We start from the raw sequence: 20,871 nt of genomic DNA on the forward strand, positions 1-20,871 counted from the left end.
GCTCGTGAAAGACGGAAATGTAGAATCCAGTTTTCAGAAAAAGTCATGTCCCATAGAGAATACACGCATAATGCATACACTTGGAAGGAGAGAGGATAGCGGGAGGATATAAGGAAATGATGGTATACGTACGTGAAATAAGAATACAAAGCTAGCCAAAGCTAGGCAACGGAAAGAGCTAGAGAAAATTAAGTAGCAATGGAATAAGGCCAAAAAAAAACAAAACATGTTTAGCGTCCTGTTTTTTGGAAAAATAGGAAGTTCTTTTTTTTTCTTTCAAAATGGCCGCTCAAAATGGCCGCTCGGTACATTTTCCCTGTCAGTCGGGCTACTTTTCAAGATGGCCGCCGACATTTTTATTTTTTATTTTTTAAATCAGAAATAGATCCATTTTAGCAGTGTTTTTTATGTTTTTTTTCTTTAAAAAAAAAATAAATAAATAAAAAAAATAAAAATAATAATAATAGGAGGTGGCCCCCAAAAAGGAAGCGGGCGGGGACGCTAAACATGTATATTCTTTTTACATGGCCTAAACGACAAGGTATCAGATATCCATTGTTTTGACTTTCCTTTTCCCTTAGATATAAACGCAAAATCATGCATTTCGTGAGAAATTATATGCGCGAGAAATAAACTGGGCGAATTGTCTGTAGGGCGAATTTAATCTGACCAAGATTTTGGCCGATTCGAATTGCATGCACACTCGTACTCATGCATATGAGTTTCTGAGTAGGCCTACCTACTGCTGTTTAGTTGTGCTGTTGTGCTGATTGCTAGCTTAGCTTTGGTAAGAAATCGGTTGTTGCTATTGTACTTTATCGTGAATCCTTTCTTATTAGTTTGTTGGAGATTTTGCGTTAAGTGTGTGAGTGTATTAAAGTTTTAAAGGCATTGACTTTGTTTAGACCTATTATAATAATGTTTGCAGTTTTACAAATCGAGTCTGAGATAACGATAGATCTACATCTTACGTACAATGTATAGGCCTACATCATGTAGGCCTAGACCTATAGGGTCTAGATCTACGTGTAATATCATCAGCTCAGTGAGTGATTGTGATTGAATTTTGAAGCCCTACGAAAAACGAAAAGGAAGTGTTTCAAAAAAGTGAAAATCTTTGACTCAGTTTGACTTTGAGTGACCGGTTTTCCCCCAATAGACTGTAGAGTGTAGACCGTAGACCTAGAGTAGACCTAGTCTAGATGATAGATCTAGATCTAAGTCGGTGTTATAAATTAAAAACCGTAGGGATCTAGGCCTAGATCTAGATACTAGATCTATATCTGACTATAGATCTAGGCCTAGATCATAGATCTAGACTAGACCTAGATCTAGTCTAGATCTATTATTATTACCAAGGTCTCCTCGTCTTTCTCTATTCTACATTGTTCTGTTATTTTGTCACATGTGTTTTCTGAAAGACAAATAAACTTGATACTTGATACTTGATACTTACTTGATACTATTAATTTGTAATTCCAATCATAAATATCTTGATAGTTGATAATTAGACAGGTCACAGCTGACAGGCGATCGGCTTGTAAAAGTCATGGGATAATAATTATCCCGTCGCCAAAGAAGTCGGAGGGGATCTAGTCTAGACCCCTGTATTAATATGCTGTCGATGCCCTTCCTTGTGTGTGCCGTAACAAATCTGGTTTAAAATCAATGGCCCGTATTCTGAAGTCAGGTTTAGTTAAACCTAGGTTTAACTTTAAACCCGGGTTTAACTAAGCCAGACTTCAGGTCTAAGTATCATTTCAGTTTCTGAAAGCCAGGTTTAGTTAAACCCAGGTTTAAGTCTAAAACCCAGGTTTAAAGTTAAGCCAAGGTTTAACTACCATGGAGATGTAGTCTGCTTCTACTGCACATGCTCAGTACAGCTCATCCATCTTCAAGGGTAGCTGATATAGGCTTTTTTATAGCTGGATTTCGTGCTGCAAATTTAATAACTTCAATTTAAAATATTCGACACAAACAAATCTCTTTCGAAGCAACCATTGAACGTTATGACCTGATTTTTTGTTTTGTTTTACCCTTTGATTTATTGTTAAACTGCTGAAAAAGTCTGAATCGAGGTGGAATTGTTCTTTACGAAAAATAAATAATAGTAAAATACAAAAATCAGGATTCTACAATTCCAGAACATCATACAAATGCTCTAAATAAGATTTAAATGACTAAAAGAGAAACTAAAAACGATCAAAAATACCTTCTTGATGCAAAATAACTAGTCCAAAGTCAACATTGCAGAAGCTCATTTGTTTGATTTTTAGTTTTTTTTTAGGACAATGGAATCCTTTTTCGAACCGACGTGTCGGGTATCGGATACCTCGGGTATCACGATCTCCTTCTTGGTCACCGTGCGCGCATCATCGATCGTGCGCGCATTCATTCGTTCAAGTACACACAGTTTAGAAATATTGCATTGTCCTAAAAAAAAACGCTTGAAATTCGACCATATTATATGAGCTTCAATGTTGACTTTGGACTAGTTATTCTGCATCAAGAAGGTATTTGTGATCATTTCTCTTTTAGTCATTTTAATCTTATTTAGGTCTAGATCTAGATATCTAGATCTAGACCTCTATATGCATCTTTCGGGGCATCTTTAGGATGTTATGGATGTTTTGACATCATTAATATTAATAGACTTGGCGCGCCTAATCGGTCTAGAGTCTAGACTAGGTCTAGATCTAGGGCAGAAATTGTAGGATTAGATTCTACCCAAAACTCTACTAGGTCTAGAGTTCCGGCTTAACACACTCGTTGGCTCTTAATTATGCTAATCCATGATTGTCTTATAAATATAGATTTAGCTCTTCATTAATTTACTCTTAATTCTAATTCAACCTTATAAAGCCTACAGTTTTATTTTAACTCGCATTTCATTTGTTTACATCGTTGGGACCCAATTCAAAAATGTGCATTGCACTCACAGTTTCAAAACTACGTGAGCATAACGTCAAACTAAAGGTATGGGGCTAGGCCTACTACATTTGTTTTCCTCTGCAACAAAGTGATACGTGTTGTCGATTTACTTTGGCAACTTTTTAGTTTCAAGTATTGTCGTACTATACAAATCACACAATCTTATATAAAATATAAAATCTTAAGACTTAGAAAATATTAGGCATAAAGATTCAATAAGCAAATGAAGTATCCAAATTAATGTTCAAACTTGCCGAAGGCATAAAATCGCAAGGCCCACTTTCATCCGCAAGCGATGTGTGTGTCACCTTGTACTGTTGGAGTAAGTGCAAATCGCTGTTTGTTTGGTATTTAAAAAACAACAGCGATGCAAAAAAATCATCGTCGCAATGATTATGAAAGGTTCTTTTCTTTCCACAAGAGGTCTCTCCGGTCTCATTATTTGCAATAATTCGTCGTAATGCCTTTTAATGGTGTCTTCTTCTCCTCTGAATTTCCAACAAATAGTTAGACCTGACTTAAGCCAGACTTAAACTAGGTGTACCCCAGGTTTAAATATGTGTACAATTTCCACAGAGTTAGACCAGGCTTAAACCTAGGTTTAAGTTAAACCTGACTTCAGAAACGCAAAATTAAACCTAGGTTTAAATCTGAGAGTTAGGCGAGGCTTAGACTAGACTTAAACCTAGGTTTAAAGTTAAACCTGACTTCAGAATACGGGCCAATAACTTTAGTAATGTTTGACAAATTTTAATGAAATTTGATATGAAGGTAAATGGTATAAAAACACCGCATAAGTTCAATTTTGGAGTATGTAGGTCAAAGGTCATAGCTCATTAAATATGCGAATCTGGTTTCTGTTCGATAACTTTAGTAATATTTGATGGATTTTCATGAAATTCAATATGAAGGTACAAGGTATAAAAACATAACATAAGTTCAATTTCGGAGTATGTAGGTCAAAGGTCATAGCTCATTAAATATGCGAATCTGGTTTCTGTTCGATAACTTTAGTATTATTTGATGGATTTTCATGAAATTCGATATGAAGTTACATAGTATAAAAACCCAGCATAAGTTCAATTTCTGAGTATGTAGGTCAAAGGTCATAGCTCATTAAATATGCGAATCTGGTTTCCAATCGATAACTTTAGTAATGTTTGACAGATTTTAATCAAATTTGATATGAAGGTACATGGCATCAAAAGTTCAAAACACAGCCTAAGTTTGATTTCCCAGTATATAGGTCAAAGGTCATAGCTCATTAAATATGCGAATCTGGTTTCTGATATCAATAACTTTAGTAATGTTTGACGGATTTTAATCAAATTTGATATGAAAGTACATGGCATCAAAACCTAAGTTTGATTTCCCAGTATGTACCCTGCGAGGGGATGCTATGCTTTGCGTTGACTTGTTGTATTTATGTCATTTAGCATTATGAATGAGGGCTCATTATTTGTATTTATTGTAATATATTCATATTGGTATTTTATTAAATGTAATTTTTTGTTTTGTTTTGTTTGTATTTTAGGTTACTGAGAGTTCAAGAGTTGCAGAAAGTAAGTTGATATGCTTAGAAAAGCTGAAGTCAAGTAGTTTTTAAATTAAAGCTATGACGGAATGAAACAGATCCGCATAATTGGGAACAATTGAATGCAGAATACGAAAGCTATGGCTTTAAGAAATTTTCTATATAACTTTTTTGACACTACCAAGTTACTTTTAATTATGTCAGTAAAGGTATAGACCAGTTTTGGAAACGCCCCCCTCTCAACAAATGAAATGGTACCTTTGATTACCAATCATGTGAAAGAATATGTTTTGACTAATACCTGATGATACAAATTTTGATACTAATTGATATATTTGGTAAATTATATCTACCCGGAGTGGATAGATATTGCGCATGTGTTGCATAGTCCCATATACATCTTTCTGTGTACAGTGCTTGTAACTTTACCATGACTGGGTCAAATTTCTCATCATTTTGATGATCCAGAACCTTTCAGTACACACCAATACTTACCGTATATGCTAGATGATCAACCTTTTGTGATCGATTCCACAACGTTTCCAAAAAAGTTTGTTTGTTTTTAAACACCTAGTGCAAATGATAGATGTATTTTAATTTTAGTCTAATGCAATACATATAGTACAGGTGACCTTGCCTAAGTCGAACTTGGATAAGTCAAAAATTGCTATGGTTGAACATCTACACGTTGCCCATCCTGTTTTGTCCCATTATTTTATAACCCTCCTAAATCAAAATTTGTCTAAGTCAAAGCTATTTTATGGGTCCCAAAAGATTTCAGTTAGGCCATTAATTTTTGTTTACATGTTTAGCGTCCCAATGCAATCGCATGACCAAAACTGGTCTTTACCTTTAAAGGTACTATGTCCCATTTGCAGGCAAACAAAATGAGAAGGTTACATTCCAACGGCATTTGAAAGATAATACTAATTTAGAACTTCCTAAAAAAAGGGGGGCTTGAAAATGTCTTTAAGTTGGAAAATAACGACTATTAGTTGTCGAATCGACTTAAGAACTATAGAGCCAGTAAGTAATGGTCTTATTTTCAGACCATTGTACCGAATGGTCGTACATTTTATGCTGCGCAAAGATTCAATCAGTTTAATTTTGGCTATTACAAGCAGAAGTGGGATATTGATGTTGACAAATGCTCATATACCCTTTACAGAGCTGCCAACTAGTACGGATTTTCCGTAATTGGTACGGAAATTAACGACCATTACGGAATGTTGTCTCAAATTACGGATTTTAAAAAAAAAAAAAAAAAAAAAAGATTTTTTTTTTTTTTTTTTTTTTTTTTTTAATGAATTAAATATGATTTATCGTAGCGAGTGCTGTGAATAGGAGCCATTTTTCATGATAAACTGTGTTGTGATGACCTGAAATTCAATACTTAACATCTTTGTGTGAGTAAAATCACCAAAAATTTCAGATAATCATGCGTCCGCGCAGTGTTGGCGTGTCGTTTTTTTAGATTCATAGCGCCGCATAAGAAATTACTGATTTATACCCCAAATTACTGATTTTGAGCCTTGTGATTACTGATTTTCTGTTCTGGAGGTTGGCAGCTCTGCCTTTACAGCTCATTTTATGTACATGTATGTTATTACCAAAGAAGAAAAAAGCCAGTGAGTCACTCAATAGTGTCTGACAGTGAAGCTAGTCTAGGAAGTAAATGGGTTCTTTGCATAATTTGAATATTAGGACACTGCTAATGTTTAAATTTCACAGATAGGACATACATGACATATTTATAATTCCTGCAAAGTTCTACAGAATTTGATGTTGGCTGCAAAAGGGACATAGTATCTTTAAGCATTGGATGAGGGCTCACTATTTGTATTTATTTGTGTAATATATTCATATTGGTATTTTATGAAATGCAATTGTTTTTTTCTTGTCTTTTTTTCTTTCAGGTTATTGACTGTTTTCAGAGTTGCAGAGAGTTGCAGAGAGTTGCAGAGAGTAAGTTGATCTGCTTAAGAAGGCTGAAGTCAAGTAGTTTTTAAATTAAAGCTACAATGGAATGAAACAGATCTGCATAATTGGGAACATAATTGAACGCGGAATAGGAAAGCTATGGCTTAATGAAATTTTTGTATAACATTTTTGACACTTCCGTAGGTATGTAACATAATTTTGTGGACAATTCTCAATACTCTTCCATTGGGTGTTGCCAAAATTTGAAGAGAATCCATAGTGAATTATGTAAGGAGTTGATAAAGAAGATTTTTTTTTTTTTATTGAACACCTAGTGCAAACGTATAGATGTATTTTGATTTTAGTCCAATGCAAAACATATAGTACAGGTGACCTTGCCTAAGTTGAACTTGGATAAGTCAAAAATTGCTATGGTTGAACGTCTACACGTAGCCCATCCTGTTTTGTCCCATTATTTTATAACCCTCCTAAATCAAAATTTGTCTAAGTCAAAGCTATTTTATGGGTCCCAAAAGATTTGAGTTAGGCCATTAATTTTTGTTTACATGTTTAGCGTCCCAATGCAATCGCATGACCCAAACTGGTCTTTACCTTTAAAGGTACTATGTCCCATTTGCAGGCCAACAAAATGAGAAGGTTACATTCCAATGGCATTTGAAAGATAATACTAATTTAGAACTACCCTAAAAAAGGGGGGCTTGAAAATGTCTTTAAGTTGGAAAATAACGACTATTAGTTGTCGAATCGACTTAAGAACTATAGAGCCAGTAAGTAATGGTCTTATTTTCAGACCATTGTACCGAAGGGTCGTACATTTTATGCTGCGCAAAGATTCAATCGGTTTAATTTTGGCCATTACAAGCAGAAGTGGGATATTGATGTTGACAAATGCTCATATACCCTTTACAGCTCATTTTATGTACATGTATGTTATTACCAAAGAAGAAAAAAGCCAGTGAGTCACTCAATAGTGTCTGACAGTGAAGCTAGTCTAGCAAGTAAATGGGTTCTTTGCATAATTTGAATATTAGGACACTGCTAATGTTTAAATTTCACAGATAGGACATACATGACATATTCATAATTCCTGCAAAGTTCTACAGAATTTGATGTTGGCTGCAAAAGGGACATAGTATCTTTAAGCATTGGATGAGGGCTCACTATTTGTATTTATTTGTGTAATATATTCATATTGGTATTTTATGAAATGCAATTGTTTTTTTCTTTTCTTTTTTTCTTTCAGGTTATTGACTGTTTTCAGAGTTGCAGAGAGTTGCAGAGAGTTGCAGAGAGTAAGTTGATCTGCTTAAGAAGGCTGAAGTCAAGTAGTTTTTAAATTAAAGCTACAATGGAATGAAACAGATCTGCATAATTGGGAACATAATTGAACGCGGAATAGGAAAGCTATGGCTTAATGAAATTTCTGTATAACATTTTTGACACTTCCGTAGGTATGTAACATAATTTTGTGGACAATTCTCAATACTCTTCCATTGGGTGTTGCCAAAATTTGAAGAGAATCCATAGTGAATTATGTAAGGAGTTGATAAAGAAGATTTTTTTTTTTTTTATTGAACACCTAGTGCAAACGTATAGATGTATTTTGATTTTAGTCCAATGCAAAACATATAGTACAGGTGACCTTGCCTAAGTTGAACTTGGATAAGTCAAAAATTGCTATGGTTGAACGTCTACACGTAGCCCATCCTGTTTTGTCCCATTATTTTATAACCCTCCTAAATCAAAATTTGTCTAAGTCAAAGCTATTTTATGGGTCCCAAAAGATTTGAGTTAGGCCATTAATTTTTGTTTACATGTTTAGCGTCCCAATGCAATCGCATGACCCAAACTGGTCTTTACCTTTAAAGGTACTATGTCCCATTTGCAGGCCAACAAAATGAGAAGGTTACATTCCAATGGCATTTGAAAGATAATACTAATTTAGAACTACCCTAAAAAAGGGGGGCTTGAAAATGTCTTTAAGTTGGAAAATAACGACTATTAGTTGTCGAATCGACTTAAGAACTATAGAGCCAGTAAGTAATGGTCTTATTTTCAGACCATTGTACCGAAGGGTCGTACATTTTATGCTGCGCAAAGATTCAATCGGTTTAATTTTGGCCATTACAAGCAGAAGTGGGATATTGATGTTGACAAATGCTCATATACCCTTTACAGCTCATTTTATGTACATGTATGTTATTACCAAAGAAGAAAAAAGCCAGTGAGTCACTCAATAGTGTCTGACAGTGAAGCTAGTCTAGCAAGTAAATGGGTTCTTTGCATAATTTGAATATTAGGACACTGCTAATGTTTAAATTTCACAGATAGGACATACATGACATATTCATAATTCCTGCAAAGTTCTACAGAATTTGATGTTGGCTGCAAAAGGGACATAGTATCTTTAAGCATTGGATGAGGGCTCACTATTTGTATTTATTTGTGTAATATATTCATATTGGTATTTTATGAAATGCAATTGTTTTTTTCTTTTCTTTTTTTCTTTCAGGTTATTGACTGTTTTCAGAGTTGCAGAGAGTTGCAGAGAGTTGCAGAGAGTAAGTTGATCTGCTTAAGAAGGCTGAAGTCAAGTAGTTTTTAAATTAAAGCTACAATGGAATGAAACAGATCTGCATAATTGGGAACATATTGAACGCGGAATAGGAAAGCTATGGCTTAATGAAATTTCTATATAACATTTTTGACACTTCCGTAGGTATGTAACATAATTTTGTGGACAATTCTCAATACTCTTCCATTGGGTGTTGCTAAAATTTGAAGAGAATCCATAGTGAATTATGTAAGGAGTTGATAAAGAAGAAAAAGTTTTTTTTATTGAACACCTAGTGCAAACGTATAGATGTATTTTGATTTTAGTCCAATGCAAAACATATAGTACAGGTGACCTTGCCTAAGTCGAACTTGGATAAGTCAAAAATTGCTATGGTTGAACGTCTACACGTAGCCCATCCTGTTTTGTCCCATTATTTTATAACCCTCCTAAATCAAAATTTGTCTAAGTCAAAGCTATTTTATGGGTCCAAAAAGATTTGAGTTAGGCCATTATTTTTTTTTTACATGTTTAGCATCCCAATGCAATCGCATGACCAAAACTGGTCTTTACCTTTAAAGGTACTATGTCCCATTTGCAGGCCAACAAAATGAGAAGGTTACATTCCAACAGCAATTGAAAGATAATACTAATTTAGAACTTCCCTAAAAAAAGAGGGGCTTGAAAATGTCTTTAAGTTGGAAAATAACGACTATTAGTAGTCGAATCGACTTAAGAACTATAGAGCCAGTAAGTAATGGTCTTATTTTCAGACCATTGTACAATGGTCGTACATTTTATGCTGCGCAAAGATTCAATCAGTTTAATTTTGGCCATTACAAGCAAAAGTGGGATATTGATGTTGACAAATGCTCATATACCCTTTACAGCTCATTGTATGTACATGTATATTATTACCAAAGAAGAAAAAAGCCAGTGAGTCACTCAATAGTGTCTGACAGTGAAGCTAGTCTAGCAAGTAAATGGGTTTCTTTGCATAATTTGCATATTAGGACACTGCTAATGTTTAAATTTCACAGATAGGACATACATGACATATTCATAATTCCTGCAAAGTTCTACAGCATTTGATGTTGGCTGCAAAAGGGACATAGTATCTTTTAGCATTGGATGAGGGCTCACTATTTGTATTTATTTGTGTAATATATTCATATTGGTATTTTATGAAATGCAATTGTTTTTTATGCCTCCGCCACCGAAGGTGGTGCCGGAGGCATCATGTTTTCGGGTTGTCCGTCCGTACATCCGTCCGTCCGTCCGTCCGTACGTCCGTCCCGTTTGACCGTTATCACAATATCTCAAGAACCATTTAAGATTTAAACTTAAGACTCGGGAATAGTATTTATCACCATAGGAAGACGATCTGATTAGATTTTGGAGTACCTAGGTCAAAGGTCACAGGTCACAGAGGTCAACTTATGAAATTCCTTGTATTGAGTTTGTTAGCGCGATATCTCAAGAACCATTTGAGATTTAAACTTCAAACTTAAGGATAGTATGTATCACCATAGGAAGACGATCTGATTAGATTTTGGAGCACGTATGTCAAAGGTCAAGGGTCACAGAGGTCAACTTATGAAATTCCATACATTGAGATTGTTATCATGATATCTCAAGAACCACTGGAGATTTAAACTTCAAACTTAGTGATAGTGTGTATCACTATAGGAAAACAATCTGATTAGATTTTGGAGCACGTATGTCAAAGGTCAAGGGTCACAGAGGTCAACTTATGAAATTCCATACATTGAGATTGTTATCATGATATCTCAAGAACCACTGGAGATGTAAAAACTTCAAACTTAAGGATAGTATGTATCACCATAGGAAGACGATCTGATTAGATTTTGGAGCACGTAGGTCAAAGGTCACAGGTTCACAGAGGTCAACTTATGAAATTCCATACATTGAGATTGTTATCATAATATCTCAAGAACCACTGGAGATTTAAACTTTAAACTTAATGATAGTGTGTATCACCATAGGAAGACAATCTGATTAGATTTTGGAGCACGTAGGTCAAAGGTCAAAGGCCACAGCGCACATTATGAATGCAAAAACAGCTTGTGATCGCGTTATCTCAAGAACCGATTGATGGATTCATGCCAAAATTAGGTCATGTTTGTTACTTTCAGAGCCAATGAACTGAGTAGATTCTTGGTTCATAAGGTCAAAGGTCAAAGGTCATGGGCCCATTATGTATGCAAAAATAGCTTGTGAACGCATTCTCATTAGAACTGACAGATGGATTACTATTTAACTCAGAACATCTTGCAGAGCCAATGAACTGCGTAGATTTTATGGTCATGACGTCAAAGATCAAGGGTCATATATGTATATGAGAAATTGCTTGTAATCACAATATTCTGAGAACCTGTCAATGGATTACCATTGAACGTGAATTCATTTTTTTTTTCTGTTTTGGTTTGTAAAATTGCTCTATAACGGAGGCATCATTTTCGACTGCGCGCAGTCGAATTCCATCTAGTTTCTTTTCTTTTTTTCTTTCAGGTTATTGACTGTTTTTAAGAGTTGCAGAGAGTTGCAGAGAGTTGCAGAGAGTAAGTTGATCTGCTTAAGAAGGCTGAAGTCAAGTAGTTTTTAAATTAAAGCTACAATGGAATGAAACAGATCTGCATAATTGGGAACATAATTGAACGCGGAATAGGAAAGCTATGGCTTAATGAAATTTCTATATAACATTTTTGACACTTCCGTAGGTATGTAACATAATTTTGTGGACAATTCTCAATACTCTTCCATTGGGTGTTGCCAAAATTTGAAGAGAATCCATAGTGAATTATGTAAGGAGTTGATAAAGAAGAAAAAGTTTTTTTTATTGAACACCTAGTGCAAACGTATAGATGTATTTTGATTTTAGTCCAATGCAAAACATATAGTACAGGTGACCTTGCCTAAGTCGAACTTGGATAAGTCAAAAATTGCTATGGTTGAACGTCTACACGTAGCCCATCCTGTTTTGTCCCATTATTTTATAACCCTCCTAAATCAAAATTTGTCTAAGTCAAAGCTATTTTATGGGTCCCAAAAGATTTGAGTTAGGCCATTAATTTTTTTTTACATGTTTAGCGTCCCAATGCAATCGCATGACCCAAACTGGTCTTTACCTTTAAAGGTACTATGTCCCATTTGCAGGCCAACAAAATGAGAAGGTTACATTCCAACGGCATTTGAAAGATAATACTAATTTAGAACTTCCCTAAAAAAAGGGGGGCTTGAAAATGTCTTTAAGTTGGAAAATAACGACTATTAGTTGTCGAATCGACTTAAGAACTATAGAGCCAGTAAGTAATGGTCTTATTTTCAGACCATTGTACCGAATGGTCGTACATTTTATGCTGCGCAAAGATTCAATCAGTTTAATTTTGGCCATTACAAGCAGAAGTAGGATATTGATGTTGACAAATGCTCATATACCCTTTACAGCTCATTTTATGTACATGTATGTTATTACCAAAGAAGAAAAAAGCCAGTGAGTCACTCAGCATTTTCATGTGACATGTATGGGATTCCCTTATGTTATGATGACAGATTGAGTGACCTGACATTGATCAGATTCATGTCATGTCGTAATTCGAATTGTTACATGTCGTAATTAATTCATGACATGTACCAAATTGAATTACGACATGACGTAATTCTGTGTTTTTGACGGTCTCAGTCATGCTTCCATATGTCTGCGCATATGTTAAATCTACGTGATTGAAATTAAAGAAGACAAGCAATGACCAAAATCTTCCCAACTGCAACACAAAGACAAATATATATTAAAAATCTGTGTCAAAATGATGAAATAATGTTAAATTTCAGGTATTTCATGTACGGTAGATCTAGAGCAGTAGAGGCCTATAAAATTGCAGTCTTTCTCAACAAAACTCCCTGTAAAGTTGAGAAGTATGTAGAAAAGGCATTGACTGGTATCCCTGTTATGAGAACAGGGTTTTAAATTGTTTAAAATGGCTTTGAGCTTTACAATCTTTTTTCTTTTTCTCCCTGTTCAAGCAATAGTGATGACAGTAGGAAGCTTTTGATGCACTTTGTAGGAAAACCAGAATTGCAGGGTGTTGTAAAATGGAAGGGGGGGGGGGTGGAGGTAGGGGTCTCAACATGTAAATGAGCATGTTATTTTATAGGAATCATGTATAGTGTCCCAAAATAACGAATTTATGTACATTTTGTGGATAAAAATGATTAATATCTGTATATATATATATATATGTATTGTAGCATAATCTTACCTCACAAACGTTAAAATTTTTGCCTTCTGAAAGATGGATGATGCTCCTTTTCATTTTAACAAACCTTTTAATATTTACTCCCTCTCGTTACAGGTGTCTGGCTGTCACTTATGTGTTTGTGTTTGTCTCCTGGAAATTTGATCTTTTCAGGAAAAGTAATTGTTTTATGTTGACATCTTTTCATTGTATACATTTGAACCAAAGAACCTTCATCTCACCTCTTTTCCTAATCTCAGAAGAGATCCTGCTCTCAGAAGAGAGTGTCCCACACTCAAGAAGGGTGTGCGTCTTTATCCATTTCATCACATTTCACCCACGGGAGACCGTGGTAGAGTTGTATAAAGAATCCACAGAAGAAATAACTGAAAAAGAAAAGAAATTACTGAAAAAGAAAAGAAATTACTGAAAAAGAAAACAGGAACCAGGTGAGACTCCTGGATATATAATCAATAACAGGAACCAGGTGAAACTCCTGGATATATAATCAATAACAGGAAGCAGGTGAAACTCCTGGATATATAAGCAATAACAGGAACCAGGTGAGACTCCTGGATAAATAAGCAATAACAGGAACCAGGTGAGACTCGTGGATAAATAAGCAATAACAGGGACAGTGTGTTAGAAAAACAAACAGGCTTGATAGGAATAAATACAATTTATCAAATTACAGTTTTGAGAAATAAAAGGCAAGTTTGCAAAAAGTGGGAAACAAACTTGGGATATTTTCAGTTGTAGGGATACAATAAAGTGTGTTTGCTTACAAAGAACTTTGGGTGAGCGTATTGGAAATTCATTAACCAGTGATAAGATTAATTAATCAGAAGAAAAGCAGGATATTTGATCGTTTACAGATTTTTTTCAAAAGGAAGTAAGCGTGGTAAAATTGAAAAAGGAGTGGGGAAAATTGAAGAAAGAAAAGAAGGTTTAGAAATACAAGTGAACTAGAGTAGTTGGATAGAAGATATTTGATTACAGAGGTTTTTAAGTTAAAAGAAAAAGCAGTGAGTTTGAAAAATTACAAAGAGAGTGAGTAAAATTGAAGTCAAGAGAACAAGTAATTTTGAGTAGTTTGAAAGAGCATATTTTATTACAGAGAGGTTTTTTTAAAGAAAGGAGTAAGCTTTAAATTACAAAGAGTGAGGACGATTGAAGAGAGTAAGGTTCAAAAGTTTATAGAGTTAGAAAAAAAAAAGGAAGTGACTGATAAATTATACATACTGAAGTCAAGTGTGGAGAATTGAAGAGAATTAAGTGCAGAGATACAAGTGGGCTTGAGTAGTTGCAGAGAGGGTATTTGATCATTCACAGATTTTGTTTAAAAAATCCCTGATAAATTACAAAAAGATTGAGGAAAATTGAAGTAAGAGGAAACGTAAATACAAGTGAGCTTAGGTGGTTGGAAAGAAAATATTTGATTAGAGAGTTTTTAGAATAAAAAGACCGGAACTTGGTAAATTACATATTCGTGAGGAAAATTAAAGCCAGAGAACAAGATTGAGAAATAAAGTGGGCTTAAGAACTTTGATAGAGGATATTTGATGACACTTTTTTTTTTTAATTTAAGAAAGAGGTAAGCTCGATTAATTACAAAAGCGTGAGAAAAGTTGAAGTAAGAGAATAAAGTCCAGAACTTACAGAGTTTAGAGAAAAGGAGGTGTCTTTGATAAGTTGAACATATTAAAAAAAACGAAAAAAAGGGTGAGGAAAATTGAAGAGAATAAGGTTCAGAAATACAAGTGGGCTTGAGAAGTTGCAGAGAAGGTATTTTATCATTTACAGAGTTTTGGAGAAAAGAAGGGAGCGTGATAAATAAAAAGAATAAGGAAATTATTAAAGAGATCAAGGTAGAAAAATACAAGTGGGCTTGAGTGGTTGGAAAGAAAATATTTGATCACAGATTTTCTTTTCTTTTTTTTAAAGTGAGCTTGATAAATAACAAAAGTAGAAAAATTGAGTAAGAGAACAAGGTTTAGGAAAAACATATAAGCTTAAGTAGTTTCATAGAGAGTAGGAAACGTGTTAATATAACTAATATTCAAGTAATTAACTAAAGTTTGTTGATAAAGAAGAGAGTTGAAGGAAATTTTGATAAGATATTCAGTGTTTGTATTAAGTGACTTTCATTACAAGGAAAATAACATTATAATAAACCCTTAAGTGTGAAAAGGGGATAAACAATTTTGCATCGAGAGTGACAGAGTCCACTTGCGAGTCTGCTTCATTGACAAACAGATTTTAAAAATTGTCAGGGAACTAAAAGTTTTTAATAAAGTATTGCACTTTGAAGAGATATATTGCAGAATAGATACAAAGATTCGTACGTGAAATCTTTAAAAGTATTACCTTCTTGTACATCCAAAACACATCAAGGCATTTATTTGAATATTACTAATTAGACTGTAAACTTTTAATATTGTGCATTTTATGCCTATTGCGATAAAGAGATTGAAAATGGCTGCAACTCAATTCAGCTCTATTGTTCATGAGATTCTAAGCATGCTTTCCAGTTACACATCGATGATCAACACAGATGTTGATGAATGTTATTGCATGGATAAGATCAATAAAAGTGACAACTATGTAACATGCGAGTCTTGTACCAACCATTTCCATGTGACATGTGAGGAATACTTGAACAATGACAAACTTGCTGACCAGAGATTGATTTGGATTTGCTCATGCTGTGGTCATAGCAATATTGGCGATCGAATATTTGACAAAGTATGTATTCCATCTCATTATAACAGATATGAGCCTCTCATGTCAGCAGATGATGATGATGACAATGACGATGAGAACATGGAGATCTTCAAACAGACAAGACGAGTAAGGACATCAAAGAAGAGGTATGTTAAAGTAAAAAGGAGCACGCTGTTTGCAGAGCCATGTAGCAGATATGAAAATGGTGTAACAGACAATCTGTCTCATTTCATAGATCAAAACTTGCTCAATGAAGAAGTTGACGATAAGTGGGTGAAAGTGAAATGCAAGAGAGCAAAACTGATGGCAAGAAAAAGAGAAGAAAGATTGCATTCAAATTCAAAAGAAGAAAATGAACAGGACAAAAGGCAGAAAAGATCAATTCATGGTGTATTGTTGGAACCAGGTGTTACCTACATTGGCAAAGCATTCAAGACATTTTATGGGAGTCGTAAGAGAAAAAACACAGTACACAAAAGAGAGTGTAAGGTGAAGCAGAAAATGAAAAATGAAGAAGAAGATGTCAGTGTGCAATCCTATGCAGAAAATCTATTGAGCATTTATGCTTGCAGTGTGCAATCTCTACATTCTATGAAGGTTTACAATGAAGCCTGTGAAGAAATGGAAAGAATGCAAAATCAATCATACGCTGACGTAACTGCTAGTTTGTCTCCATTGTCAAAACCAGATTCTGATCAACGCTCTAACCAAAGAACTTGCAACATTCTGGAAAAGATGCAGGATTTGAGACGATACAGAGTCTACGCAGGAGGTAAAAGAGGAAGAGGTCGAAAAAGGAACATGAAAGGTCAGTCTTCCAAAGCCGGGAAAAAAGGCACTGATGGAAATCACTCTTGTGATAAATCAGAGATTAGATTTGACAAAGATGAAGGAATAGAATTAGCAGTAAAGAATGAGAAGCTGGATACAAAGAAATCTATGAATGCAAGTGACAAAGGACTTGATCCAAATACATGTAAAAATGATGAACACTCAGACCAGCATATTTGCAATATGAAAGACAACAAAGGTTCAGATGGAGTTGTGCAGGACGATTCAAAGAATAATCTGTTGAAATCAAATTTTGATGAAAATAGGGAAATTGAAACAGACGATGATAGTGGCAGTGATGTTCATATACCAGTGAAACGTTCGTGTGCAAGAAAATGTATAGAATCTGATAGTGATACAGACACAAGTCCTGGATGTGATTTATTCGATAGAAGTGTTTTACCAGAACGCAATATGCCTTTCAATGTTTGTGATAGACCAATTGATATGCCCAGAAATGAACCAGTAGACAGTGTCTGTGAATTGGTATTGGAAAATGATGATATGATGAAAAATGATTTTTCATATGTTTCAGATGGTGTACCAGAAGATGCAGTGTTTGACAATGACCTGAAGAATAAAAGTTTTGATACAGTAAAAGATGGTACAGACAATGATACTGGTATGTCATTTAAGGATCATGCTCATTCAAGGAATCCTTTAGAATCTTCTTCAGATTCAAATATCAAAGATGAAGACATTGAAAAGGCAATAGATGCTAATATGTACACATGTACTGATGAAACAGAAACAGAAGTTGAATTTGTAGCAGATCTTGGATTACGTGATAGACCAGATAAAGATTTCAAATTTGTACCCCTCCAGAATAATGACAAACAGAACATTTGTTCAAAACTGAATATCAGATATAAAGGCAAAGGCTGTGATTCAAGGTTAGATAGAAATAGCTCTATTGGAGTTCCTTTACAGAGTAAACAAATTACTGGTGATGGCAATTGTTTCTTTCGTGCAATTTCCTATGTAATTTCTGGAACTGAGCGTAATCATGCAATTCTAAGAAATGCCACTGTGAAACATTTATTGCAAACCAAGGACATGTTTAGTAATACATTGAGGCAAGAATATAGAACAGTCAGAGAATATGTTTTGAAACGTAGAATAAAGGAAGACGGAACGTGGGCTACAGACACTGAAATTAGCGCTTTAGCAAATTTAATCGATACTGATATTTATTCATACAATGACCAAGTACCATGTTGGCAATTGTACTCTGCAAAGAAACCTGGAAGAATCAATATTGTTACATCTGATAAGGGAATTTATATACTGTACACGGGAAATGTTCATTTTAATGTTGTTGAATCTGTAGATTTTGTCAATTTCAATTCATTAGAACAGACAAGAACAACTAAAGAAGATATAACGTCAAAGAGAACTTTGCCATGTCCATCAATTCAGGCTGATGTTAAAGTAAAGCATGTGTTCAAGAAGTGTAGATCACAGTGTCAGATAGAGGAAGAAATTGATGAAGTAGTGGATAAGTCTCCTGAAACATGTCAAAACCATGTTGATCCAAAGGGAAAAAAACGTAGGCTCACGTTGGAAACTGGTACGATAAATCACGATGAGAGAAAAGGTACTGCAAATCTTTTTGACATGACATATGAACAGTGTGCAAGTAATCAGTCTGAATCAGTCGTTCACAACGAACGTAACACCAAGGATGAAACCCTTGAAAGTGATCACAAAGACAAATGCACGAGAGTCGATACACAAATAACGCTTGTTGCCCAAGGGACATTCAATCAAGGTGATACAAGATTTGGTGACTTAAGTGGAAAGCAGTGTGTTACCAATTCACTATCTGCACTGTTGTATAGCAAGGTAAAAAATGCCAATGATTGGAAAAGTACAGATCTAGACAGGATTTTGAATAACGGTAATGAATTATACTGTTACATACGGCGATCCACTTCACTCGACAACCAATACTTATTGATATCTGATCTATTTGAATATTTGGATGCGTACAATGAATTGTTTAACATAGTATGCCGTGAACCAGTCACTGGATTGTTAGATGGAGATGAATTGATATTGGCCCAGTCTCTTTCGATGACATTGAAGCAAGCACTTGAAAAAGAACTCTGTACTGATTCTGATGCATGTTTTGTGACATTTGCTAGAAGTACTTTCATTGTATTATCTGGTCAAGATGGTTTTTTTATATTTGATTCACATTCCAGAAGCAGTCGAGGTTTCCTGATTTGTAACGGACACAGTGTTGTACTTCGTACTCAAAGCTGGCAAGGTGTGTACAAGCATTGCATGAGGTTAGCAAAATCAATGGGATGCCCCCTGCACACCGAATATGAAGTAACTAGTGTATGTGCTAAAGCAACTTCCGGTAAGAATGAAACCTTGAAAGGCTATCCACAGTTACAGGATTTTGTTTGTAATCCAATTCCTTCGTCAAATACGCACAGTGAAAGTCAGTCTGGAAGCTCTGGATGTTCCATACATTGTGAAAGCTTTGATGAAGTTCAAATATTGGATGAGAGTGTTTCCCCTCAAAAGATGATTGATAACCCAAATGTATTTCTCTTCCCTGAAGAAGCAAATGAAACGATCATTCATGATGTACATTATAACGGTCAGGAATTAAAACTGAAGAGTGTGACAATTACCTTAACCAAACTAAAAGAACCACAGCTGAATAATAGTTGTCTTCTGAAAGGAAATGACTCTATAAAAGCAGAATATGAAAATGAACAAAAGGGAGACTCCAAAAATTGTACTAAACAGGGAAATGACTCTGATAAATTGAATTTAGTGAACAAAGTTCAAAATTCCAACTCTATCTTAAGCAGAAAACGAAAGTGGAGTTACCTCGAAAGTGATGCGAAATTTGATGTTGACCTTGGCAAGGAAATTCGAAAAACCAAATTGGTGAAAATGAATGAGAACGACAGCTTAAGAATGGATGCAAGCGAATGTGCTGATAGTAATGACGAATTAACAATAATTGGAGAAGTTCATTTTAGAAATGTTGACCGTGGAAAGAAAAAACGTAAACACAGACAAAGTTCTGATCAAAAAAAAAAGCGCAGTAGACAGCGAATGAGAGAAAAACGAGCCTTGACCAAAGATAAAATCATTAAGAAAAAGGAAAAGTGTATTCACAATGCGCAAATGAAAAAAATTATTAAAAAAAATAAATATCAAAATGATTTAACCTACAAAATAGAAAAAATAAATGAAGTAAAAAAAGGCAAAAAGAAATGTATGAAGAAGATTCAAATTTCAGGAACATACAGCTTAATATTATGAAAACCAAATATCATTTTGATTCACGTTATAAAAAGAAAATTTTGTATGGAAATAAACAAAAATATTTGAGAAATGAAGGATTCAAAGAAAATGTTAAAACAGCAATGAGGATTAAAATGAAAAATAGATATTGGAACGATGAACTATTTAAACGAATGCATAAAAGCAAATTAAGAAGTAAATATTTGAACAACGAACATTTTAAGAAAAAACAACAAGATATCATGAAAAAACGAATAAAGGAATTATATCGTAATGATGAAAATTTTAAGAAAAAACAACAAGATATCATGAAAAAACGAATAAAGGAATTATATCGCAATAATGAAAATTTTAAGAAAAAACAACAAGATATCATGAAAAAACGAATAAAGGAATTATATCGCAATGATGAAAATTTTAAGAAAAAAAAACAAGATATCATGAAAAAACGAATAAAGGAATTATATCGCAACGATGAAAATTTTAAGAAAAAACAACAAGATATCATGAAAAAACGAATAAAGGAATTATATCGCAACAATGAAAATTTTAAGAAAAAACAACAAGATATCATGAAAAAACGAATAAAGGAATTATATCGCAACGATGAAAATTTTAAGGAAAAACAACAAGATATCATGAAAAAACAAATGAAGAAATTATATCGCAACGATCAAAAATTTAAACATACAAAAAAGGCAAATATGAAAACATTGTCCAAAATTAGATATAAAAGCAAAGAATTTAAGGAAAAGAAATTGATGAGCTTAAAAATGAAATATAAAAGAATTGAAAAATATAGGCAAAATGTAATAAAACAAAATCAA

General features: G+C 34.2%; 2 protein-coding genes and 1 long non-coding RNA gene across 7 annotated transcripts; all 3 read left to right on the forward strand.

Moving 5' to 3' along the window:
* The first annotated feature begins 743 nt into the window (after positions 1-743).
* Positions 744-12,070, forward strand: LOC105442487. Of its 4 annotated transcripts, none has more exons than XR_004061723.1 (4): positions 744-787; positions 4,466-4,493; positions 6,382-6,430; positions 11,493-12,070. It is a non-coding gene; the product is annotated as an uncharacterized LOC105442487 (long non-coding RNA). The 4 variants fall into 4 exon arrangements; XR_004061717.1 differs by lacking the exon at positions 11,493-12,070 and adding an exon at positions 8,919-9,052; XR_004061720.1 differs by lacking the exon at positions 11,493-12,070 and adding an exon at positions 7,650-8,052.
* A 3,633-nt stretch (positions 12,071-15,703) lies between these two features.
* On the forward strand, positions 15,704-16,669 carry LOC115919175. Its single transcript, XM_030972304.1, has 2 exons — positions 15,704-16,086; positions 16,629-16,669. Exons 1-2 carry the CDS (start codon positions 15,737-15,739, stop codon positions 16,633-16,635), a joined length of 357 nt encoding a protein of 118 aa, XP_030828164.1. The 5' UTR covers positions 15,704-15,736; the 3' UTR covers positions 16,636-16,669.
* A 687-nt stretch (positions 16,670-17,356) lies between these two features.
* LOC115919157 lies at positions 17,357-20,143 on the forward strand. 2 transcript variants are annotated; one of them, XM_030972183.1, is made up of 2 exons: positions 17,357-17,375; positions 18,979-20,143. In XM_030972183.1, the coding sequence occupies exon 2, from the start codon at positions 19,061-19,063 to the stop codon at positions 20,060-20,062; it is 1,002 nt and encodes a 333-aa protein (XP_030828043.1). In that variant the 5' UTR covers positions 17,357-17,375; positions 18,979-19,060; the 3' UTR covers positions 20,063-20,143. The 2 variants fall into 2 exon arrangements, with proteins under 2 accessions (XP_030828043.1, XP_030828090.1); XM_030972230.1 differs by lacking the exon at positions 17,357-17,375 and adding an exon at positions 18,124-18,368.
* Positions 20,144-20,871: the final 728 nt, after the last annotated feature.

Source organism: Strongylocentrotus purpuratus, unplaced genomic scaffold, assembly GCF_000002235.5.
Source record: "Strongylocentrotus purpuratus isolate Spur 01 unplaced genomic scaffold, Spur_5.0 spur5_contig_758, whole genome shotgun sequence".
In the NCBI taxonomy this organism is placed as follows: Eukaryota; Metazoa; Echinodermata; class Echinoidea; order Camarodonta; family Strongylocentrotidae; genus Strongylocentrotus; species Strongylocentrotus purpuratus.